The sequence below is a fragment of the Pristis pectinata genome, chromosome 9, assembly GCF_009764475.1.
Source record: "Pristis pectinata isolate sPriPec2 chromosome 9, sPriPec2.1.pri, whole genome shotgun sequence".
In the NCBI taxonomy this organism is placed as follows: domain Eukaryota; kingdom Metazoa; phylum Chordata; class Chondrichthyes; order Rhinopristiformes; family Pristidae; genus Pristis; species Pristis pectinata.
The window spans coordinates 88,251,638-88,277,572 of NC_067413.1; the positions used below are offsets into that span (position 1 = coordinate 88,251,638).

The 25,935-nt window shown below is 41.1% G+C and overlaps 1 protein-coding gene across 1 annotated transcript in view; it reads left to right on the forward strand.

The window, feature by feature from the left end:
- The window catches only part of rbbp8 (retinoblastoma binding protein 8), a 64,297-nt gene extending 38,915 nt beyond the window's left edge, over positions 1-25,382 (forward strand). The window contains exons 13-20 of the mRNA XM_052022620.1: positions 3,973-4,093; positions 7,627-7,715; positions 8,539-8,644; positions 10,894-11,004; positions 11,458-11,497; positions 12,064-12,160; positions 20,999-21,140; positions 23,927-25,382. Of these exons, the coding sequence (XP_051878580.1) occupies positions 3,973-4,093; positions 7,627-7,715; positions 8,539-8,644; positions 10,894-11,004; positions 11,458-11,497; positions 12,064-12,160; positions 20,999-21,140; positions 23,927-24,027 (807 nt within the window). The 3' untranslated portion in view covers positions 24,028-25,382. The remainder of the gene's footprint in view (positions 1-3,972; positions 4,094-7,626; positions 7,716-8,538; positions 8,645-10,893; positions 11,005-11,457; positions 11,498-12,063; positions 12,161-20,998; positions 21,141-23,926) is intronic.
- The last annotated feature ends 553 nt before the right edge of the window (positions 25,383-25,935 follow it).

Sequence of the window (25,935 nt, forward strand, 5' to 3'; positions counted from 1 at the left end):
GTCCATGTGGGGGAGGCTGGTTTTCGTGATGGATTAAGCTGTGTCCACAACTCTCTGCAATTTACAAAGACTGAAAGAAATTGCAGAGAGTTGTGGACATGGTTCAGACCATCACAAAAAACCAGCCTCCCTTTCATGGACTCTGTCGATACCTCTCGCTGTCTCAGAAAAGCAGCCAGCATAATCAAAAACCCCTCCCACCCTGGACATTCTCTCTTCTTCCCCCCCCTTCAATCGGGCAAAAGATACAAACACTGGAAAACGTACACCACCAGGCTCAAGGACAGCTTCTATCCCACTGTTATAAATGGACGCCTTGTATGTTAAAGATCCCAACCTGTGCAGCATATTGGGAGTAAAAGTCAATATGGATGCAGGACTTGTTCCTTGATTCTCTTGGGCTCTAGATGCAGGGAGACATGGAACTGGTGATCTTGCATGGGAAAACAAATTAGGTCAGGGATACCTGTGCCAAGTTGGTGCTGGATAGTGGCAGTAAGGATACCCCAGTTCTATTTCACTCTTTCCCCATCCCATATAGAAGTGTGGAAGCTCCAGGAAAACACATTTGAAAGGAGTGGAGAAAAACCCTAACCCCCGCACCTGCCTATCACTATCTTTTACGTGCATCTACCTATCACCACCTTGTGCCCACACTGCCTCCCCTCTTTTGTCCACCCATCACTGCTCCACTTTTCCCTCCTATATATTGGGCTTCCCCTTTTCCTATCTTCAGTCCTGAAGAAGGGTCCTGACCTGAAACATTGACCGCCTGCTTTTCTCCATGGATGCTGCCTGGCCTGCTGAGTTCCTCCAGTGTCATTGTGTTTTTGACTCATAGACAAACAATAATGTCAATAATGTAATAATAACAAAACTTTCGTTGCTCTTTAGAATACTCCCATGTGCCGGTTATAATATTCACAGTATTGCTGAAGGTTTGCCTGGTGAGCTTCAGTGAGGCAGTAGAGTGTCTGCAAAATTTAGTACAAAACTAGTAATGATTTGCTTTAAAAAGCTCTAATCACAACAATGGGATACCTCAACACTGAATGAAGAACATTTTGCAATGTAGCTGGAGGCACACATTGGAGTTGAAGTAGGGTCAGAGTCTGTCCTCTTGCCTTGTCTTCCATTGCACCTACTTATGGTTTATCCACATGTTGTGATATCGCAAAATCATAGGGGTCTGCATGGCTATTCTCCAGTGCGGCTCTGGGAGTCAGCGAGAACAAAGCCAGAAGCAAGCTCTTCCTTTCACTGGGTGCAGCCAGAAGCACTGTAGTGTGGTAGCTGTGAGCATGGTCATAGACCTCTCTAACTACCACCACACTGTGCCTACAGCAGAATAGGAAGGTGGCCTGGTGGACTGAGATCTGTTTGCACTGCTTCCTTATCTAGTTCAGCACACTTCTGGTACATTGAACCTATTTTGTGCATAGCAGGATCATAATGAAAGTTGGCACAGTGTGCTCTGTTGCCTTTTGACAGGATTCAAAACCTGCTGGTTACATTCCCAACATAGGGCAAGGGTTAATGAAGCAGAAATGATTTATAGAACAGATGGATTTTGTCTTTGAGACAAGAAACATGTGAATGTGGAAAAGGGAAACAACCCTCTTGTTTGGAGGGATTGCTATTAGATTACTATCAAGAATATTTTGGAAATTGTAACAAGGTCTAGTAAATTTTCATAGGTAATAAGTGAACATATTTTTTCCCAGCTGGAATATTTTCCCAAATCATGTAAATCAGAGGCCATACTTCCTAAAGCCATAAAACACCTTTTGTGTAGCTTGCGCACAATATCACAAACCTTGGCGTGATAGAGGATGACAGTAAGTATTGGTGAGCACGAAACAACCTTGCACGACACCAGTATAACTCGCAGGCAGTGGAGTGCATTTGAAGTGTAAATGTTATTGCAAGGAAGGGAATGCAGAAGTTGGTTTGGGCAGGGTTCCAGGCAAATCCCATTAGTATCATGGAATCTTTTATATTCAACTGAGAAGGCAGGGAGTGCCCCTCTTTAACATCTCATCCTAAATCAGGGTGGGTACTTCAGTGCCAGATAGCATATGTATTTCAGTTTAAAGAGGGGGCTTGAAATTGTAGGTTTCAGACTCAAGTGGAGGTGCTCGTGAGAGGTGGTGCCAGCACCCATGGGTGGAAAGAGGATTTTGGAATTCTTTGAAGGTAAGGATGGAGGTACAAAGACAATTGCAAGAGGAGGTGGCACTAAAGATGAAACATAAGTACTGGGGAGCAAGAAAAGCAAGTCAGTGGCAGAGGAATGCAGAACATACATGGAAATCAATAACAGTTGGGGATTAAAAGGGGTGGGAATGACTACAGGAATTTGAGGGACTGAAGTGGGGGTGGGTCTAGTCATATCCATAAGGACTGTGTTAGTAGAAGTACAGATGCTACACTGTTATAGTTTACTGTCCGTTACCAAGGCAAGGAAGTAATTGAAAGCCAGTTCTAGCATGATAAGAACATGGGTTGGGGTTTTGGCAAGAGTGGGGAATGATTAATGTAGTAGCATATGGTCCAAAAATGTCAGTGGTTAATGAAGACTGCTTGAATATTGGTTGTTTAAGGGGTGGGCCTGGTCATGGAGTTCTGGTTACTGTTTGATCTTGGAATCTAACAGCATATTAAAATTTTGTACCTTTGGTCTTGTCTGAGGTTGTAGCTGGGGAGATTGATTCTGGACAGGAAACAGTGTTTTGCAGGAGCAGTTTTGTGCCATCAGTCCAAATTGTAAACCTGCCCAAACTCATTCTGTCAGTTATTTAAATCTGAAATGAAAATAAAAAAAATACGTGCTAGAAATCTGAAGTAAAAGCAGAAAATGCTGGAAACACTCAGCAGGTTCAGGTGGCATCTATGGAAAGAGAAACAGAGTTAATGTTCAATGTCAAAGACCCTTTGTCAGAATTGGGAAAGGAAGAGAAAAAAGGTCAAAAAATTTCAATAAAAGTTAGCAGGCAAATGGCATCTGGGCCTATATTGGAAAGGGGCTGGAGTTTAGAAAGGGGAGTTTTGTTGCACAGCACATTGGTGAGAGCATGCCAGAATCATTGTACACACTTCTCTGTACCTCCCTGTACCTAGGAAAGGATATGGTAGCATGGAGGCAGCCAAATGAGATTTAACAGGCTAATTCCTATTAAGAAAAGCTAAATGGGTTGGGTCTGTGTTCTTTAGGGTTCAAAAGGAGAGGGGTGATCTTATTGAAAAATGTAAGATCATAAGGGGGCACAATAGGGTAGATGTTAAGATATTTTCACTAGTGGGGGAGTGTGAATAAGGGGCTTTAGTTACAGGATAAAGACCCAGTTATTTAAAGCCAATGTGCATAGAAATTTCTTCTTGCAGAAAGTAGTGAATCTCTGGAATTCTATACCCTAGATGTTTACTGAGTCTAGATCATAAGAAGTGTTTAAAATGGCGGTAAATAAATTTTTGAAAGGTGGGGGAATTGAGAGCCTTGCAGAACTGGCACAAAAGAAGAGTCAATGTTTGGGGTAGATTATCCATGAATATGGATAGGCTGGAGGGACCAAGTGGCCTACTTCTGCTCCGATTTTCTTGTGTTCTGCAAATTTGATTATCGGGTCTGGATGGCTGCAGCGTGCCCAGACAGAAGATGAAGTGTTGTTCCTCATGCTTGATTTGGACCCCATTGTAACAGTGCAGGAAGCATGTAACCTGTTTCTCTGTCCACAGGTGCTGCCTGACCTGTTGAATGTTTCCAGCATTGTTTTTTTTACATATAGTAGGCTGAAGACACTTTCATTTCTGGTTAAATATAGAACATAGAAGAGTACAGTACAGGAACAGGCACTTCAGTTCTGTTACTATTTGGTTATAATACTATTGTATCATGCAATGAATTGATTTCTATATGTTTTTAAATATTTGCATTCTCTTATTTACTTTATTAAAACAATTCCGTATTCTCAGGATTTTGAAGTCAAAATTCCAAAAAGGAAAAATTCAAAACCTGCATCCAAGGAGTCTACCTCGGTGCTTCAACCAAATCCCTGTGCAACTGTTACAATGTGTATAAACGATGACAAAAATGGTAGGTTAATTTTCCTTTTGGTCAGTAGCATTCATGTAATTGAACCGGAAGCCGAATTCCTGTAATGTGATTTCTCTCTGCTTTAAAATATTGAGATCTACTGGATTTCATACCAGCTGTGTACGTGCATGAGTAAGTACTCTTGACTTTATAGAGGAGTAAATTAGAACATTTGTAATGTTGCTGGTTGAAGTGGATAGCTTAGTTATACTTAAGGAGAAACTACTTAAGTACATGAAAGAGAAAGGAATGAGAGGTTTTTTCCTTAAACATGGGTTGTGGGCATCTGTAAGGAAGGCCGTCACTGAATATCAGAAAATAGTGGTTCGCCACATTCTCGAGCTACTTGGAGTCCTGTAGCAAAGTGGCTTCCACTCTGAGTTTTACAACTTCGACCAAATAATATATTTTCAGGTCAGGATGATGTGGAGCTTGAAGGGGACCTTTGTGATCTTCATCTGTCCCTGCTGCTTTTATCCATTTTGTGGTAATGGAGGTGGTAGGTGTAGAAGGTGGTATAAAAGAAGCTGTGAGCTGTTTTATAGACAGTAGATATGCTGTAGATCCTAGCTTCGTCATCTGCACTCTCACTAAACCAGGCCTGTTTCCTTAATTGTAAGTAATGATAGAGTGAGAGATGCACAAACAGAATTTAGGGCACAGTTGTGCTGTAAATATGTGCAATTAGAAGGGAGACCACCTCTATATTATCCAGAGTCAATTTAGTGTAGAATTTAGGATGCTTTACTATGTACTGTATAAATGTACATTATTATTTATAGGAAGAAACACTGCTACTCATAGGTTGGAATGACAACTGTGTTTTCTAATTTTTTCATTTCTTGTGATGTGGGCTTCGCAGACGGCAGTATTTACTAATTACTTTTGAGAAAGTGGTATTAAACCATTACAGTGGAGATGCAAGAGACTGCAGATGCTGGAATCTGTACCTAAAAGCAAACCGCTGGAGGAACTTGGGGTCAGGCAGCATTTGTGGAGGCAAAGGGGTGGTCGACGTTTCAGGTTGAGACCCTGCAACAGTCCTGACCCGAAACACTGACTGTCCCTTTCCCTCCACAGATGCTGCCTGACCTGTAGAGTTCCTCCAACAGCTTGTTTTTTTGTTTTAAACCATTACAGTCCTTTTGATGAAGGAACTCCCACAATGCAGTAAGGTAGGGAGTTTTCCGAGAATTTAGACCCAGTGACAATGAAGGAGCAGCAATGCATTTTCAAGTCAGGACAAGCAACGCATGCCTGCTGCCCTTGACGACCTTAGTAGAATTGCTTATTTCGGAGGTGGTGTTGGTGTAGTGCACGTGAGTGACTGCAGTGTGTTTTGTAGATGGTGTGCACACTGTAAAAACAGCGCACCATTGGAGGAGGAAATGACTGTTTCGGGTGTTGGCTGAAGTATCAATCAAGCAGGCTGATTTGCACCAAATGGTGTTGAGTTTCTTGTGTTTCTTTGATGGAGATGCACTTAACCATGCAAGTGGAGATTATTCCATTCTGCTCTTGACATGTGCCTTGTAGATAATTGAAAACTTTGGGGTGTCAGGAGGTGAGACACTAGTTGCCAGATACCCAGCCTCTGACCTGCACTACTTGCTGGAGTATTTATGTGAAAATTGAGGTCCATTTGATTCTCTGGTGATCCCATAATTATTACAATGGGTGAAGGGCAGTAGTAAAGCCACTAAATGTCGAGGGTGGGCAGTTAGACACTCTCTTGTTTAAAACAAAAATGGAATTACCTGGTACTTTTTTGGTATGAATACTTCATGTCACAGCTGCTCGTGCCTGAATGTCATCAAAGTCTTGCTTTGTGCAACCTTGCCTGCCTCATTTTCTGAGGAGCTCTGAATGGAATTGAACATTGCACAATCAGCAAAAAAAACTTCCCCATTTCTGCCCTTATGATGGAAGGAAAATCATTGATGATGTGTCTAAGGTTAGTTGAGTCAAGGACATAATTCTGAAGAATTCTTGCAGACGTGTCCTGGGGCTGGGATGATTGGCCTCCAACAACCGTAGCCATCTTCCTTTGTGCGAGATATGACTCTGACCATTGGACTAATGGCACAGTTGGTCAAATGCTGGCATTGATGCCAAGGGTAGTCACTCTTGCATTGCCTCTGGAATTTATGTATTGCTTGTTTAATTGTCCCATCGCCAATCACAACTACATGTGGTAGGACTGCAGAGTTTTGATCTGGCCCACTGGTTGTTGGGTCACTCAGTTCTGTTTAATGTATGCTTTGTAGCATGCAAATAGTCCTGAATTGCAGCTTTGCCAAGTAGGGACCTTATTTTTTGCTACCTCTGTGCACTTTCCTATATTCCACATTGAATTAGGGTTGACCCCCAGGCTTGATTGTAATTTCAGTGAGTGATATACTGGGCCATGGTGATACAAATTGTGGTAGAGTGTGTCCCTGCTACTGATACACAGCACCTCATGAATGCCCAGTTTTGAGCTGCCTGATCTAATCTGAGCTTAACCAATGTAGTAGCATGATAGTGCTGCACAATATGACAGAGGGTGTCCTCAGTGTGAAGGTGGGACTTTGATTCAGCAAGGATTGTTCCATAGTTATTCCTATCAATGCAATGATGGATAGGAGCATCTGCATTGGTAGGATGAGGTCAAGTAGGGGTTTCTCTAACTTACCATCTAGCGGAGGCTACTTATTTCACTATGCATACAGTTGTGCTACCAGAATGAATGTTGAGCTCCCCCACCCAGGGTGCACATATAAACAGGCACTAAACATTAGAAAAAATGCCAAAAACACCCAGCAGGTCAGGCAGTATCAATGGAGTATCAACTGGCAGTATCAACTGACTCGGTGTTTCAGGTCAATGACCAGGTGAAGGGTTATTGGCCTGAAATGTTGTCTGCTTCTCTCTCCACAGTTGGTTTTGTTTCGGATTTCTAGCATGGGCAGCTTTTTGCACCAAATAGACAGCTTTCCCTTATCACTGTATTTAAATATCCCAATTTCTTTTTGTATGTTTCTTTGAAAGTTTTTACCAACTTTTGGCAAAAGTTGCTCTCTCTTTTTCTCTTAATGTGGCATTATTTGTGAAAATCCACTTTGGTACCAGACATTAGAGGCTTCCACTGATATCAGTCTTACCACAAGCATGCTTATGATGCATTTAATAGGGAGACATGTTAGCAATTGCTTTCCTATTTCTTCTCCTGGTCCATTCGCTTTCAGTCTTTCCCTCTTTCAATCTTTCTCTCCTGCCTCTTTCTTCCTTTCTCCTACTTTTGCTTTTTCCTGTCTCTTTAATGTTGTCCCTGCTCCTCCCACTTTTTTCCCCTTTTACTGCACTTGCTGCAACGTGAAAGTACATTTTTTTATGCCCAACCCCATCTCTACCAAGGCAATGTATTCTCCAACTTACCCTCAGTTCTATCCCTTGTGTTTGCTACAACATCAAGTGATCTGCCATCTTATTCTCACATGTATTAGGTATGCTTAGTAGGTGGCTGAAATTAAGTGCTCGTTGATAATTTTCAGGGAGAAAATCTGAGAACATTCAGTGGAGCATAGATCCGGAAGCAGACCTCTCTGATTGTAAGATGGGCACTTTAGAACTGGACTCGAAGGTAAGCTATCGTTTTAAATTAATTATTATTTTTGCTTCAAATAAGAATGAGGAAGTAACCTTAGAATGCTTCAAAATAAGAATGAGGAAGTAACCTTAGAATTTTACCACATGGAAAGAGATGGCTAGCTCTTTATTGGAGTAATCCCACAGCCTTGTTCTCTCCCAGAATCTTCTAACCTATTTTCCACTTCAATTACTTTTGTTTGCTTTCCCAGGTGGAGGAGCATTTGGTAGTTTTTCCTACTGCTTATTTTTGATTACTTGAATAACAGAAGGCATGGGTAATCATCTGCCTCCGACCATCACCCAGATAAGTGTGTCTCTGCTGAGTACACAGCCTTCTCAATGGGTGTGGTTGGGAGGAGTGCAAAGTGAGGTAAGTAAGGGGTCTCAGTGGGCAGGAGTGCAGGAGCCTCTGCATTTGCCCAACGGGGATCCTTATAGCTTCTTGGCATGAGAGTGGAGCTGGTGGATATGCTCTGCTTAGATTACAGAAGCATTTGTTCAGTGCCACATCAAAAATTAATGCAGAAAATGAAAGCTCATGCAGTAGGAGGTAACATATTGATCTGGGTGGAACTTGTCCAAATGAGATTTTCATCCATGAGAACAATTTGTTTTCCAGAAAACAGCAATGTGATTAAAACTGGTCTGTACTGCTTGTAGTGATCAGAAAGTTAGCAAAGGGAGTATAAAAACTGGCTTTGCTTGACTTATACAAGTAGGAAACAGTGGCAGCATTTTTTCAGTTATTTATTTGTATTGAATTTCTTCAATTATAATCATGGAAGGAATTGACTGAATGTTAATTATTCTAACAGCCCATCAGACAACTGGGGACAGATACACCAGATATGGATTGCACATTTGTGAGTGAAAGCATGTTATTGAAAGCAAAAAAACCAAGAACAGATCTGTCTACTCTTGGTAAGTAATTAAGAAGGGTAATGAATTATTATGTTAATTTGTGATCCATTCCAGGCTAACTTTAGGAGATAATATGTACTAAGATTAATATAAAATTAGAAATACAAAATTCCCATTTCACTTTCAAATATCTGAAATACATTTGTCTTTACAAATGTCTTTCAATCAATGTACAACATGATTAGATATCAAGTTATTTTCTGTTGAGGAGGCATAATAAGATGTATGAGGAAATTGCAACAGTAAAGAAAACTATTATCCTCAACAAGTAGTTGCTGGGTGCACCAGAAGCTTTGTGGCAATTATACTATGCTATTGGGTAATAATTCTTAACAACAGGGGCAAGCTACAGCAAAGCAGGCTAAAATATTGACAGAATAGTTATATGGCTACTCTTACATGGATGGAGAGAGATTTGGATTTGTGTCAATACAAAAATAAGAACATAAGTTTAAAAAAAAATCCATTTGCCCCCTCAGACTGTTCTTCCATTCATCTCAAACTAGATGCTTTATTATGATTTTTCCCAAGTTTGGTGCTGTAATCCCTATATCCTATTGGTTTTCATTTCTGAAATGTGCAATTGAACTTGTCTCAACAGCTGTTTTTGGAAAGCTGGAGCACAGTTTCCTTTAACCTCTTGAGTGAAGGTGCACTTTCTCTCAATATAATTCAGGAAATATTACCTATTTGCCCACCATGTGCACTGAAGTAAGATCTATGATCAAATAAACTTGCAGGGCTTGGGGATTGCTGTTTAACTCTGAAGCAATTTTTTGTAACTAGCTAGATAAATTTGGATACAAAGAATAATTGTCAACGGAGCAGTGGTGGCTAACTGGATCCTGTAGGTGTAAGTACTTGGCTACTATCGTTTCCGTGATTGTTAATCATTTGCAGAAAAGGGAACAGCAAACATCAAAAGTTTGGCAATTGTACAAAATATGGGAAGAATTATACATTGTAGAAAACTGATGGAGTGTTGTTGAGATTTCAGTGCCACTTTGGAAATTGGACCAAAATGTGAGGTATTTTGTTTAATATAAAGAAATTCGGAGTCAAAGTGGAGAAGGCTGAGAATGGAGTGCAAAGTAGATTGGAATACTGCAAGAAATAGCACATAGGAGGAAAATATTTAAAACAGTTGTCATAAGGTGCTCCTCTGAAAAAGGCAAACAAGATCTTCACTAAATAGGTCATGGAATTTAGCTCAAGTCACAGAATGTAACGAAGAGTGGTTACTCCAATTTTCATTTCATCCAGTTGGTATTGGTTTATTATTGTCACTTGTACCGAGGTACAGTGGAAAAACTTGTCTTATAAACCGATCTTACAGGTCAATTCATTACACAATGCAGTTACCTTAAATTAGTACAGAGTGCAGGTAAAAAAAACAATAACAATACAGAGTAAAGTGTCACAGCAAGGTCACAACAAGGTAGATTGTGAGGTCATAGGTCATAGTCCATCTCATTGTATAAGGGAACTGTTCAATAGTCTTATCACTGTGGGGTAGAAGCTGTCCTTAAGTCTGGTGGTAAATGCCCTCAGGCTCCTGTATCTTCTACCTGATGGAAGAGGGAGAGAAGAGAGTACCTTATCTCGACCTTATCTGGATTATGGAGTGGGTATAGGAGAAGACAGGTAACCTACTGGGCAGAAAAAATATAACGACAAGAAGTGTTTTATTTTTGTGGTGTTGGTAAAAAGGCAATTTTGAATTACCTTGAAATTACTTAAGGTCTTGAAAGGAACAAATAAAGTGGATCCCAGGCCATCAATCTTAATACAAGCTGAAGAATAAGGAAGCAATGGAAAAAAAAATTACTGCATAGTTAAAATGTAACTAGATGCAAAAACAGTATAAAACCTATTGAAGGTTAAAATACAAACAGGATGTATAATACATTCAAGCTGATGAATTTCTTTCATACAGACTGACTTTTTTAAAGGATTATAGAGAGTTAGGAAGGCAGTCCATGATTTTTGCACTGTCTGGATGGATGAAAATGGTCTTTTCTGGTTTTATACAACTTTGTTACTAAGCTAGTGCAAGAGTCGGTTGCCTGTGGCTGCTTTGTGAGCCTGTCCTCTTTCCCACTGACTTGGTGGTCGTGGTGGAGTGCAGATTGACTGAACAGTGTTACTGCATTATTTAAAATAATGCTTTTTTGAATAGGTAATATACCAGTAACTTCGTCTCTACATCACTTGAGAGTTTTTATTGCTCACTTTCTTTTTGGTTTAAGCAGGAAGACACACCTTGAACGACAGCCTCTCCGAAATGTTTGACCGTACTGCGTATGGTGAATATGAATCATATCCCCAAGAAAAAAGTCCCCAGAAAGAACATGATGATGGTAATCTTAATTGAAAATGAAATGTTTTGTTATGGTGATTTAGTAAATGTTTGTACAGCTTGCATTAGAGCATTAAACCATACTGACCGGGAAGTGGCAATTTTTATTACAAATATTTGTCTAATTCTTGGCTTGAGAAGTGGTGTTTAGAATTGACTTCCTGAACTAGAAAGAGGTAAATTAGCCAGAATTTTCTCCTGTTCATTGCAATCCAGGGAGATCTGTTGGAAAATAAACACATGCTCCATGGATAGCTGGGCATCCACCGCTCATTGTCCCAGCTCATAAATAAAGAATGGTGATATGGATAAAGTAAGGCTTCCAGCAGCTGTGGAACGGAACATCATTCTGGCAAAAAACTGTGTCCTCAATTTATAAAATTTCCTCAATCAGTTTGTGTTAATGTCACTGGAAATGGGATTGTATTTAAGATGTGATTATTTGTGTTTTTAGTTTTTCAAGAAGAACCAGAGAAAGTAAAAATGAATCTTTTGTGCAGCCTTATTTAAACTCTGGACAAAGGTAATGTGACTTAAACAGTTAATTTTGCATTGTAATTCATTCACATAATGCACAGTTTGCAAATAACCAAGTTTTTATATATTTAATATGCACTGCTGAGAAGGAGATCATGTAACTGCTATTTGGATGCTCACAGCCAATTGTTCTGTCAATTTTACATTGATACTTGGTGTCAGCACCACCTCCACTGTGCTGTTAGAGTTACTTAGCATTACTTTTCAAAAACAAAAGGTAAATTTCATGACCTGTCAGCATGCAGGGCCTAAGTTTTCATTAGCATCAAACTTATTATTGGAGGCACTGCAAAAGTACACACCCAGACAGTTTTTAAATCTTCTTCAAATTATAGTCCTGTGTCTGAGATTTCAGTTTATGAAATCAGCCGATTTAATTTTCAAAAGTCTTGGTCTATGACACTATCACTGAACTGTACGTAATCCTTAAAGCCATGTTACATTACCAATATTATATATTTGCAAGAACACAAGCATACTTAATAGTGAATCTAATTTGGTAAATGTACCATTTGGTTTGTAGGAAAAATACAGTTTTAAACTTTCCTCACATTGAGGTGGTTCGTAACAAGGAAGAAAGAAGAAAGTTGCATGGGCACACGTGCAAGGAATGTGAAGAAGTGAGTACTGTTCTAGCATGTGATCAGACATCCAGTCCTGTCTTTTTTAACTTCCATTACTTCTACCTTTTAACTTACTTCCTATAAAGAAATTGTTCTCCTGCAAAAAGCCAAGAGATCTTAAAATTCATTAGTTGAATCTCTTCTACATTTTTCTATTACTGATACAATAAATATGAAAATTCCAGTGACAAAATCATATTGCAAACCAGAAATGAGCAGTATGGTCCTAATAATTAACCACTAACAGCTTGCATTGTAATGTGCCTTTAACAGAGTGAAATGTCCATGAGTACATTGTCAATAAAAATTGATACCAAGCCTTATAATTATTAGCCCAAAGAAATTTTATGAAGGATGGATAATACAGCTTCTGGGAAGACATTCCAGAGCTTTGGGTTTTAGCAGTTGAAGGTACAGGTACCAACTGTGCAGTGATTATACAAGATCAATGAAAAGACTAGAATTAGAGATGTGCAGATATCTCAGACAGTTGTGGATCTAGAAGAAATGAGAGAGCTAGAGGGATGAGACCATGGAGAGATTTCTTTTGAGTGGGGGAGGGGGAGGTGAATGAGAACTTTAATGTTGAGCATTTGTTTAAGCAGGAGCCAGTGTAGGTCAATAAGCACTGGGTGACAGTTGAACAGGAGTTAGATTAAGGGCATAGGGCCTTTTGCTAATCTCAATTTACAGGAAAAAAATGAGGGAGGCTGGCCAGGAGTTTGTGGGAACAACCCAGTCCAGAAATAACAAAGGCATAGAATAGTGTTTCTTTCTTTTGCAATCTTTTTATTAGTTTTCAAATTAATACAGATTAATATATCAGTGTTTATACATGTAATACAAAGAGATCAGGAGAACAATCATGACATGGATAATCATAAAGAACAATAAAGTATAAAAAAAACTGTAGATCCAACGATCTGTTAGTGAATGAATATAATATAGAAGAAAAAGATATATTATAAAATATAAAAGAAAGGAAAAAAAATCCCCAAAACAATAAGAAAAATTATAAACAATATATCAAACCAAGCTAAGCTAAAGAAAAAAAAACAAAAAAAACTGGACTAAAATTTCTCAATAGAAACAGAGCAATATTATGTCGTCAACTCTGTTCCTCTAAATTGAAAGGTTATCATAAGGGGATCTATATCATGTGAAAATATTGAATAAATGGACTCCAAACTTCCTCAAATTTAAGCGAAGGATCAACAGCACCACTCTAATTTTTTCCAAGTTTAAACGTGATATAGTTTGAGAGAACCATTGAAAAGTAGTAGGGGGTATTGGATCCTTCCATTTAAGCAAAATGGATCATTTGGCCATTAATGTAACAAAGGCAATCATACGGTTAGCGGAGGCAGATAGATGGCCAGATTCTATCCTTGGTAAACCAAAAATTGCAGTGATAGGATGAGGTTGTAAATCAATCTTCAATACATTTGAAATAATGTTAAAAATATCTTTCCAATATTTTTCCAAAAGAGGACAGGACCAAAACATATGTGTCAAAGAAGCCACATTCGATTTACATCTGTCACATATAGGATTTATATGTTGATAAAAACGAGCTAGCTTATCTTTTGACATACGGGTCCTGTGAACTACCTTAAACTGTATCAAAGAGTGTCTGGCACACATTGAAGATGTATTAACTAAATGAAGAATTTTCTTCCAAGTCTCTGTAGGTAAAGATGTCTGGAGTTCACTTTCCCATTCATTCTTAATTTTGTTCAGTGGTTCTGAACGAATTTTCATAAGTAAATCATAAATTATTACTATAAAGTCCTTCTGACAAGGATTAAAACCAAAAATTTTTTCCGTAATTTCAGTTTTGTAAGGTGTGGGAAAAGAGGGTAAAGTAGCTTTTAAAAAATTTCTAATTTGCAAATATCGAAAAAAGTGTGATCTAGGCAAATTGTATTTGTTAGACGATTGTTCAAAAGATGAAAAACAGTTATCAATGAATAAATCACGAAAACATACTATTCCCTCCCTTTTCCATATGGAAAAAGCTGCGTCAACTCTGGATGGATTGAAGAAAAAATTAGATTGAATGGGATTTGATAGATTAAATTTATTCAATCCAAAAAATTTACGAAATTGAAACCATATTCATATTGTATGTTTAACAATTGGGTTAATCATATGTTTACTTAATTTGGTATGTGCAAAAGGGAGTGGAGCTCCTAAAATAGAAACTAATGAAATTCAAGTACTGATTGGGACTCAAGGTGTACCCATTGGGGCGTTGAATTACTTCTGAATCTTGTATCCAAAAGATTAAATATTTGATATTGATTGCCCAATAATATAATCCAAATTTAGGCAAGGCCATATTACCATCCTTCTTTAGTTTTTGTAAATATTTCTTACTTAGCCTAGGGTTTTTATTCTGCCAAATATATGAAAGACTTTTAGAATCAATAGTGTCAAAAAAAGATTTCGGAACAAAAGTTGGAATCGCTTGAAATAAATATAAAAATTTTGGTAAAATATTCGTCTTAACCTCATTAATTCGGCCTACCAATGATAGAGACAGTGGGGACCATTTAGTAAATAATTGTTTAACATGGTCAATTAAAGGCAGTAGATTAGCTTTAATTAAGTCCTTATGTCTCTTAGTAATTTTAACACCTAAATACATGAAATAGTCAGTTACCAATCTAAAAGGTAATTGGCTATAAATTGGGATTTGCATATTTAATGGAAAAAGTTCACTCTTATTAAAATTTAATCTATAGCCAGAAAAAACACTAAACTGATCTAATAGTGATAGTACTGCGGGGATAGATTCCTCTGGATTAGAAATATAAAGTATCAGGTCATCTGTGTAAAGAGATATCTTATGAAGCTTCTGTCCACGAGTAATACCACATATGTTTGAAGAATCCCGAAGTGCAATAGCCAAAGGTTCTAAAGCAATATCAAATAATAAAGGGCTTAATGGGCAGCCTTGTCTAGTACCTCGAAAAAACCTAAACAAAGGAGATCTTTGATTATTAGTAAGTATTGAAGCCATAGGTGCATAATAAATCATTTTAATCGCAGATATGTAGCGGTTGCTACCGCGGAATGAACACAAGACACTAGTCGTAGAGTTTCAGAACAGAACTGGTTTATTTTCCCTCCTTGTGCGGGCCTTTTAAGGGAGCCTGTTCCCGCCCAGTCAAAACGGCAATGACATATACGCCACGTCATGAAACCTTTCCCGCACACGGGTTCTTCCTGTCGCTCGGGGAAGACGAAGGCCCACCGCCATCTTGGGCCTCGCTGCTTCAACGACGTGCGACCCGACCGGCGAGCCCGTTTGCTTGCTCGGACAGTGAGTTGCTACACAACCACTCCACCCCTCCGCCCCCCCCCCCCCAGAACCGGCGATACGGTCCCCAAGGTCCGTGGGCTGTGTTAGCCACTGCTTAGGAGGTCGGCCTCTGCGTCGCGGCGCTGGAACCTCGACTGGTTGTTGTAGATCTAAATGGGCCGGTTTGAGGTGGTCCGTCGTGAAGACCTGCTCCTTGCCCCCAGTGTCCAAAATAAAGGTGGACCCATTATTCCTGATGACTCGGAATGGCCCCTCATATGGTCGTTGCAATGGTGCCCGAGGTGTGCCTCTGCGAACGAAAACAAACCTACAGTCTCATAGTTCTTTGGGCCTACAGGATGGGGCTTGACCGTGCCGCAAAGTGGGAATCGGGGCCAAGTTGCCGAGCCTCTCGCGCAGTCTTTGCAGGACTGCCGTGGGTTGTTCCCCTTGGTCCCGAAGGGAGGGTATGAAATCCCCTGGGACGACCAGGGGCGCTCCGTACACGACTTCAGCTGACGAAGCGTGGAGGTCTTCTTTGGGGGCAGTGCGTATGCCGAGCAGGACCCAAGGCAGTTCGTTGACCCAGTTAGGACCCTGCAGGTGGGCCATCAGGGCTGATTTCAGATGACGGTGGAAATGTTCCACTAACCCGTTTGATTGAGGGTGGTAGGCCGTGGTGGTGTGCAGCTGCGTCCCCAGCATGTTCGCTAATGCAGACCAGAGGCTGGAGGTAAATTGTGTGCCTCTGTCTGAAGTGATATGAGCTGGAACACCAAAACGTGAGGTCCAAGTTGTAAGCAGCGCCCGGGCACAGGAATCAGTCGTGATGTCAGATAGAGGGGTTGCCTCTGGCCACCTCGTGAACTGGTCTACGATGGTAAGCAGGTACCGGGCCCCTCTTGAAACCGGCAGAGGCCTACGAGGTCGACGTGGATGTGGTCGAACCTTCTGTGGGTAGGCTCGAACTGCTGTGGCGGGACCTTGGTGTGTCGTTGGATTTTCAATGTCTGGCAGTGCTGACAAGTCCTGGCCCACTCCCTGACCTGTTTGCGCAGGCCATGCCAGATGAACTTGCTGGCGATTAGCTGGACAGTTGATCTGATGGACGGGTGCGCCAACCCATGTATCGAATTGAAAACGTGTTTCTGCCAGGCTGCAGGAACTATAGGGTGGGGTTGACCTGTTGCGATGTCGCAAAGGAGGGTCTGCTGACCAGGACCAACTAAGAAATCTTGGCGCTGCAGGCCCGAGATTGCGGTTTTGTAGCTGGGCAGTTCGTCGTCGGCTTGCTGTGCGTCAGCCAGGGCCTTGTAGTCGATACCCAGGGATAGGCTGTGGATGGTTGGTCTGGAAAGTGCGTCAGCAACGACATTGTCCTTCCCGGAGACATGTTGGACATCCGTTGTGAATTTGGAAATGTAGGACAAATGTCTCTGCTGACGAGCTGACCAGGGATCAGAGGCTTTGGAGAAGGTGAAGGACAAAGACTTATGGTCAGTGAAAGCGGTGAAAGGCCTGCCTTCCAAAAAGTACTGGAAATACTGGACCGCCAGGTACAGCGCTAGAAGTTCCCGATCCAAAGCACTGTATTTCAGTTCAGGTGGTCTAAGGTGCCTGCTGAAAAATGCCAAGGGTTGCCAACTGCCTTCAAGTAGTTGTTCCAGTACCCCACCAACTGCAGTGTTGGATGCGTCCATCGTGAGGGCGGTTGGGACGTCTGTCCTAGGGTGTACAAGCATCGTGGCGTTCGCCAGGGCGTCCTTGGCCTTAACAAAGGCAGCCGCAACCTTGTCGTTCCAGGTGATGTCCTTGCCTTTACCAGCCATCAGTGAGAACAAAGGGCGCAGGATACGGGCTGCTGCAGGGATGAACCAATGGTAAAAATTGACCATCCCCAGGAATTCCTGTAGGCCTTTGACCGTGTTGGGGCGGGCAAAATGGTGGATAGCGTCCACCTTGGCAGGTAGGGGTGTTGCTCCGTTGCTGGTGATTCTGTGGCCAAGGAAATCGATAGAGTTAAGCCCGAATTGGCACTTGGCTGGATTGATCGTGAGGCCGAAATCACGGAGACGGGAATACAGTTGGCGGAGGTGGGAAAGGTGTTCTTGGTGGTCACGGCTGGCGATTAGTATGTCATCTAAGTAAATGAACAGGAAGTCCAGGTCTCAGCCTACCATGTCCATCTGCCGCTGGAACGTCTGTGCGGCGTTCTTAAGGCCGAACGGCATTCGAAGGAACTCGAAGAGGCCGAATGGGGTGATAATTGCAGTTTTGGGGACGTCATCTGGGTGGACCGGGATTTGGTGGTATCCCCGAACGAGGTCCACCTTGGAGAAGATGTGGGCCCCATGTAGGTTGGCTGCGAAGTCTTGGATGTGAGGGATGGGGTAGCGGTCTGGGGTGGTGGCGTCATTCAGCCTGCGATAGTCGCCGCAGGGCCTCCACCCGCCAGTGGCTTTGGGGACGATGTGCAGGGGGGAGGCCCAGGGGCTGTCTGACCTGCGAACAATCCCCAGCTCCTCCATGCGACGGAACTCTTCCTTTGCCAGGCGGAGCTTGTCTGGAGGTAGTCGTCGTGCTCGGGCATGAAGTGGTGGCCCTGTGGTAATGATGTGGTGTTGCACCCTGTGCTTGGGCATAGAATTCGTAAACTGAGGTGCCAAAACTGATGGGAATTCGGCTAGGAGCTTGGTGAACTCATTGCCGGACAGGAAAATGGAGTCCAAGCACGGGGCTGGTAGGCTGGTTTCTCCCAGGGGGTAGGTCTGGAGGGTTCTGGAGTGGACTAGCTGTTTCCCCCGCAGGTCGACTAACAGGTTGTGGGCCCGAAGGATATCGGCTCCTAGGAGTGGTCGGGCGACGGTGGCAAGAGTGAAGGTCCAGGTGAAACGGCTGCCGCCGAATTGTAACTGAAGTGTACGGGTACCGAAAGTCCGTATCGTTGTGCCGTTTGCGGCATTGAGTACCGGACCTTGTTGCCTGTTACGAGTGTCACGGCCAGTCGGGGGCAAAATACTGACCTCTGCTCCAGTATCGATGAGGAAACGCCGCCCGGACTGCTTGTCCCGAACAAATAGGAGGCTTTGTTGGTGGCCAGCCACCGTAGCTATTAGCGGCGGCTGCCGCTGGCGTTTCCCTGACTTGCAGAGTGGGCGGCATCGATGGGCCTCCACGCCCCACCTCTGATGGTAGAAACACAGTTGGTTGCCATTGTTGTCATCTGTGTTTCTGGGGTGTGGTCACCCGGTTGCTGGGCCTGGTTTAGGTGGGCGTTGGGCTCGCGGCCTGGCGATTTGGCCGACGGATGAACCGCGCTCACATTTGGCCTTCCACAGGATGTCTGCCCGGGCAGCCACCTCACGCGGGTTGCTGAAATCAGCGTCGGCCAACAGCGGGTGAATGTCATCGGGTAGTTGTTCGAGGAAGGCCTGTTCGAACGTTAGGCAGGACTTGTGTCCCTCAGCCAATGCCAGCATCTCATTCATTAGGGCAGATGGGGATCTGTCCCCCAGGCCATTGAGATGAAGCAGGCGGGTGGCGCGCTCACAACGGGAGAGGCCGAATGTCCGAATCAGAAGGTCTTTGAAAGCTGGGTACTTATCCCCCTCCGGAGGAGACTGGATGAAGTCACTAACCTGGGCGGCTGTCTCCTGGTCCAGAGAGCTGACCACATGGTAGTACTTTGTGGAGTCGGAAGTGATCCGCCGAAGGTGGAATTGTGCTTCGGCCTGGTGAAACCAGACGCTGGGATGAAGCGTCCAAAAGGTGGGCAGCTTGAGTGCCACTGCGTTGGCTGCTGCGTTGTCGTCCATTGTGCAGGTCCAGAATCCGTTTGGACTGTCGGGGTCACCAATGTAGCAGTTGCTACCGTGGAATGAACACAAGACACTAGTCGTAGAGTTTCAGAACAGAACTGGTTTATTTTCCCGCCTTGCGCGGGCCTTTTAAGAGAGCCTGTTCCCGCCCACTCAAAACGGCAATGATGTATACGCCACGTCATCAAACCTTTCCCACGCGCAGGTTCTCCCTGTCGCTCGGGGAAGACGAAGGCCCACTGCCATCTTGGGCCTCGCCGCTTCAACGACGCGCGACCTGACCGCCGAGCCGGTTCGCTTGCTCGGACGGTGAGTCGCTACAGATATAAATTTAGGACTAAAATTGAATTTTTGATGTGTACTGAATAGATATTCCCATTCGACTCTGTCAAATGCCTTTTCAGCATCTAGTGAAACAACACATTCTGGAATTTAGGATGAAGGGGTATATATAATATTCATTAATCTCCTAATGTTAAAATGTAGATAACGATTCTGAATAAATCCTGTCTGGTCTTCAGAGATAATTTGTAGAAGAACCTTTTCCAATCTAAAGGCCAATATTTTGGAAAATATTTTGGAATCTACATTTAATAAAGAAATAGGTCTATAAGGTGCACAATCAGTGGGATCTTTATCCTTTTTAAGAATTAAAGCAATAGTTGCTTCATAGAAAGATTGTGGTAGTTTACCCACTGATAGGGCATCTTTAAAAAATTTTGGCTAACCAGGGAACAAGAATATCAGAAAAGGATTTAAAAAATTCAGCTGTATATCCGTCAAGGCCGGGTGCTTTACCTGAATTCATTGAAAATATTACTTTCTTTATTTCTTCCTCTGAAATGGGAGCATCTAATGTAGAGCGTTCATTTAAAGATCATTTGGGAATCTTCAGATCTCTTAAAAAGAATAGTGTTTCAGTGACAGCTTGGCTGAGATGAGAGTGGAGTTAGATATTGATATGGAAGTTGAAATAGATGATCACAGTGATGACATAAATATGTGATATGAAGCTCAACACAGGCTCAAATGTTTCACCAAAGTTGCAAATAGTTTGGTTTGGATTCAGACAGTTGACAATGGAATTTGGAACAGAGCATGCTGTATGGAAAAAGGAAAAACTGGAGATCTGAAATTTAAAAAAAAACAAAATGTTGGAAGCATCCTGCAACTTTTTGAGTACTGATGAAGATTTTGTACCTGAATTGTGATCCTTCATAGATGCCATCATGTTATGTCTCCATAAATTTCTGACTTCCCACTTTTTGGTTGAGCCATATGATTTGATTTAAGATTAACAATTAAGGTCAAAAGAAGCAAAGGTTACAAAAGCAGGGAGATTATTTTGGAGTTCTATGAAACATTGGTTCTGCTGTAACTAGAGCTTTTGCAACTAATTCTGGTCACTGGATTGTAGGAGGGATGTAAATTCACTAGAGAGGCTGTAAGAAAGATTTAATAGAATCGTGCCTGGTAAGAAGAATTTCAGTTACATGGGTAGACTGGAGAAACAGGGATTTTTCTTAGGTGATGTAATGGTGTTTGGAATCAAGTGTTAAGACAGAGTGAATGAACAGGTACTATTTCCATTAGCAGATAGCTCAGGAACTTGGAGAAAAATGTCATAGAAAGGTGACGTAGAATGAATTTGCTGTTTGGGGTGCGGGTAGCAAATTGAAATGTATTCTAATTTATTATCGTTTATTTCAGTATTATGCAGATCTTCCAGAAGAAGAGAGACTGAAAATGTTGGCAAATTGCTCCAGGCATCGATTCCGATACATACCTCCAAACACACCAGAGAACTTCTGGGAGGTGGGGTTTCCTTCCACCCAGACCTGTATTGACAGAGGTGAGAAAGTACAGACTTGCTTCAGGTTTCAATGGCTTTTTTTCATGATTAGATTTGGTATTACCCAATTTGCTTTTAGGATGGTAAATGACTCCTTAAAGTCAACAAATGATTTTGAGTTTTGGCTTTGCCATGTTTTAGAACTTCAGACCTTGATATAACATATATTGAAAACAATGCAGTTGGGAAAACTTGGGTTACAAGAAGTTAGTTTCACAGCATTGGGAGACTGGCAGGTACAACCAGGCCTGAATTCCCAGGTCACAAGAGTTTCATGTTGCAATGATCAATCACTTTCATTGCTCAACAGCTCTTCATTTGAACTTACTAAGGACAACTGTAAGTTAGGCTGTTAATTTCATCGGAGGCTAGGAGTTAGTTTGCCACTCAAATTAGGCTATTTAAAAGAGAGAGCTGTGAAGTGGAGGGGCAAACTACAGAAGGGCTATGAGAAGAACAGGGCATAGGAAAGAGAACTTTCAGAATTAATGTTCTGTCATCCAGAACAACCCACTGAAAGGGGAAAGTGTAATGTGATCACTTTTCTAGTGTTAGTACACAAGGCTAAATTGCATTGTGAAATCAACAAAACATCTCTGCTATTAGCCTGAGTAAATATATTGCAAAAGTCATGTTTGCTCCAGTTCATGTGGAGGCTTTACAATAGCATAATCTGTGAATGGATCATAGATTAGGAAATCTTGTATCCAGTAGAATATCAATTCAATATAAAAACATGAAGGGGAGAGTATAGGAAGCTATTCAGTCCATAATATCTGCCAGCTTCTTGCTGAAACAGTCTTCTCTTCACTTACCTACTCTCTGTTCAGCACTGAATCTTCGCCCATTTCATGTGCTTACACTTCCTGTAGAAAGGAACATTTGCGTTTACATAGCACTATTCAATACCTGTGAGCACTTTTCAGACATTGTTGAAAGAATCATAGCAGCCAAATTATGCACAGGAAACTCCTGCAAACAGTAATATAATACTGACCGGATGATCTGTTTCTAGTAACCTTGATCAATGGATAACTGGGTCACTAGGGGTAAGTCCCTTGTCCTTTAAAATAGTGTTGTGATCTTCATGGCCTCCTGAGCGAGCAAACTCAGTCCCAGTTTAAAGATGGTGCCTTCAACAATGGTTGTGTTAGTCTAAATTTTGTCTGCAGGATTTGAAGGCACATCTTTCTGATTCTAAGGCAAAAGTCCCAGTGAATGAGCCAAGCCTGACATTTAAAGGATATACAGTAATTGTCTTTGCTTGTTAATACATTTTGTAAACCATTCCATATGCTAATTTTATACAAGTTTTTCTCTACCTCTAGCTCTTTCCTCTATAACAGTTTTGAAATGATGATTTTTAGAATACTTAATCATCAAGGTCTTTAAGTGTCCTGATAGGTTCCATTATCCATCCTGACAGCTAAACATTTTAATTGTTAATCAGTTTAACTTCTTGATACGTCTGTTCCACAGTTCTCTTTAAGCAGGAGTAAAAGCTTCACTAATTTTTTTACCTCATGCACTGAGTTTAAGTTCAAATGTTTATTCATATCCATAGCTGAATTAATCAACAGATTGGATTTTTGAAGACATCTGCAGCCCCAAGTTCAGTTTGAGCATCTCCATGTGAAACTAACTCAAGGATTGAAGTCATAACTGTTGGAAAAGAATGTTGTCTTGCAGCTTGAACATTTGATGTCTGGATTATCTTGAATGCCAAAATTATACCAAAAGCCCAACATTATATGAAGATACATAGAGAAGGAGGACAAGTATTTTGCTATTAGAAATCAGGTTAAAGTCTTGCCAATTGAGAGCTTTTTGGTTGCTTCCAGTCATCGACAATCAGAAGCAGTTATTAGAGTTTAAAAAAACTATTTGTTGAAAACCTGAAACATAAATAGAAAACACCTAAAGCACTCATCAGGTCGGGCAGCATCTATGGAGAGAGGAAAAAATGGTCAGTCTTCTAGGTCAATGGCTTTTCATCAGAACTGGAAAAGTGAGAAAACAAGTGTTTTGAGTTGCAAAAGTTGGGAGGATTAGGGAGAGCAATAGTCTCATAGACATCTTTGGTTTATACCCTATCACATACATTCCCTCTTCTTTCCACCCTTTCTTCTCTTTGTAACTGAAAACAACTTGTTTTCTCGCTGTTGACTTGATGAAGCATTGACTGTTTCTCCACAGATGCTGTCTGATCTGCTGAGTGCTTCTGCCATCTTCTGTTTTTATTTGGTTACATGAGAGAAGAGCATACCCTACTCCTTGCTAGCAATCAGCAATAACAGCTTACTGATTATTGTAGAGTGCAAAACTGCAAAGAATATACTTTTCTCACTATTTCTGTAAGCCTTCCGGTTTTCATCCAGCTTTCATACTCAACATGTTTAGATGTTAATTGGAAATGGGGCTACACCAACACCAGAACACACATGAGGCAACCCATGAACTTGAGTTTTAATAAACCCATTATTGTTATTTCATGAAGAGTAATTAAAATTCTGAGGTGAGTTATAAGTGGGGAAGAACCAATTATTATTGTTGTAAGAGATTTAAAGACCAGTCTTAAAGCACTTAATAGTTATGGTGAAACCCATTCAATTTGCATAAGTACATTTCTGTTTTGCCTTCTATTACAAATTCTGCTTTCCTTTATCATAGAACTAACATCATGGCACCTACTGGTATTTTAAGGAAATAGCAGTCTAAAAATATCAGTTGTCTCATGTTCTCAGTCATGCCCATCTTAACTGCCGACGCCATGTTTTACTTTTCAGGTTATATAAAAGAAGAGAGCACACCTTGCCAGCGACCAAGACGAAGACGACCTTATAATCCAACATTTTTACTGAAGGACAAAGAACAGAATTTAACTTAGTCATACCAGTAAAAGGCAACAGTGAAAACGAAAACCTACACTGAAGAATGTGTCTTAAGCTTCAAACCTTATAGTCCAAAAGACAACTTTATTATAACAGTTGGTTAGATCTAAATTGTTTTTCAACAATTATTATTTAAATTATGATTTTCACCTGCATATTAGGTGGAACCTTTTACATTTGCACACCATGCATAAGGTTTGGTGCTATTTATTGCACTGAATGATAGCACTGGATAATTATGCCCTTGTAAACCACTATATAATTGTAAATATAAGCTGAATTTTTAGATATTTGATAATGAGTAAGATTAGCGTGATGAGAATTTGATAATTGTAATAGCTCATCAACACTGACCAAATGAAAAACCAACATGGTTTTGAACACCAGTTCATTCATAGAATAAACTTTTTTTTGCAAAAAGCAAGATATGCAACTTCTATAATAGCTCATTCAGAGGACTGATAATGTGCAGCTTATTCATGGAGAAGACTGCAGGCCCTGATCTAGTCCTTGGATTGGCTTGAATTGGCCATTTAGATGATATGGTTACAACAGGTACACATCATTTTGGCTTCGTATCTACCTGCGACCCCCCCCCCCCCCGGCCATCCCGTTCATCTCATGACGACAGAGGACATGCAGCCACGTGCCTGTTCTTAATAACAATGCAGTTCACCTTGCTAGAAAATACAATTTTTTGGGTATCCGATAAAACGAATACTGGCCCAGCCGTGATGAATGTCATGCCAGCCTTCACTGTCTAGGCTGTTACATGGAATGTGGCCATTTGGATAAGATAACAGAAAGTGGTTGGTATCTTTGGAATTTTGTCCCAGCCAGCTAGTGTTGTCACTAGTGGAGGGGATGTAAAAAGAACTGTAGCAGAATAGAAAATTGGCCTACATGAGAGAGAGAGCTTGGTGATTGATCAGACAGTAGATAAGGAGGCAAAACTTAAGGATGATGTTGATGTTCATGCTCCTCTCTAATACTGTTTTAGGGTCATAATACCTGGTTTAAGCAGAAACTTAAATGTAATGCTGAGGTGTAATAGGTGAAACATTATTAAAGGTGGTATTTTTCAAAGGAAGTGTTACATCGAAGGCCTCTGAATCTGTTCTATATTGTTCTGGTGTATGCTGAGGTCCCATGATTCTACTCGGAACAGAAAATTCCAAAAGCAGATTCATTGCCATTCAGTATTTTGCTGTATGTTCAGATATTACTATGCAAACTGGGTGCAACACTAACTGACCAACTGCAGTGTGATGTTTGCTAAGCATTTGAGGGGCGATGAAGGGCTGAATAAAACAGTTTCTATTTTTTTCATATTCCACAAGTTGGGTTTCAGGTGCTGTAGCTCCCAGCATCCTGACCAGAATGTAACATGGTTAGGATATTTCCCAATGTGGCCCTGGGATAAATGATATATCTTTCACCTTGGTAATTAACACTGGAAGTGAGGCATCGCATCTAGCTCTCCATAAACTGGGTGGAAACACCATGCTGCCAGAATGTATGTCTCTGGTTAAGCACCACGGATATTTATTTATTAAATACATTTATACAGAAGCAACTAAATATAATGCTGCCTAATGCTCTCAATAAAAATACAAAAGTTTCAGTTTATAAGCATATTTGGTTAAAAAGATTGAAAGAGCATCAATTACAGCAGCACAAATTTTATGCATCACTGATTTGGATGTCTAAGCTAGTGCAAAGTTTTTTTTAAATATATCATTTCATCCACCTCTATAGTGTGGAACCAAATAGAATTGGTGTAAACAACTTCCAATGTCATTGAGATGTTCTAAACAGGATTTGATTTAGTTAGACCAGGTGCAGTGTTTGAGTCATTTACGGACGGTCGCATTTTAAACAATTAATTTAAATTTGTCTTTTTA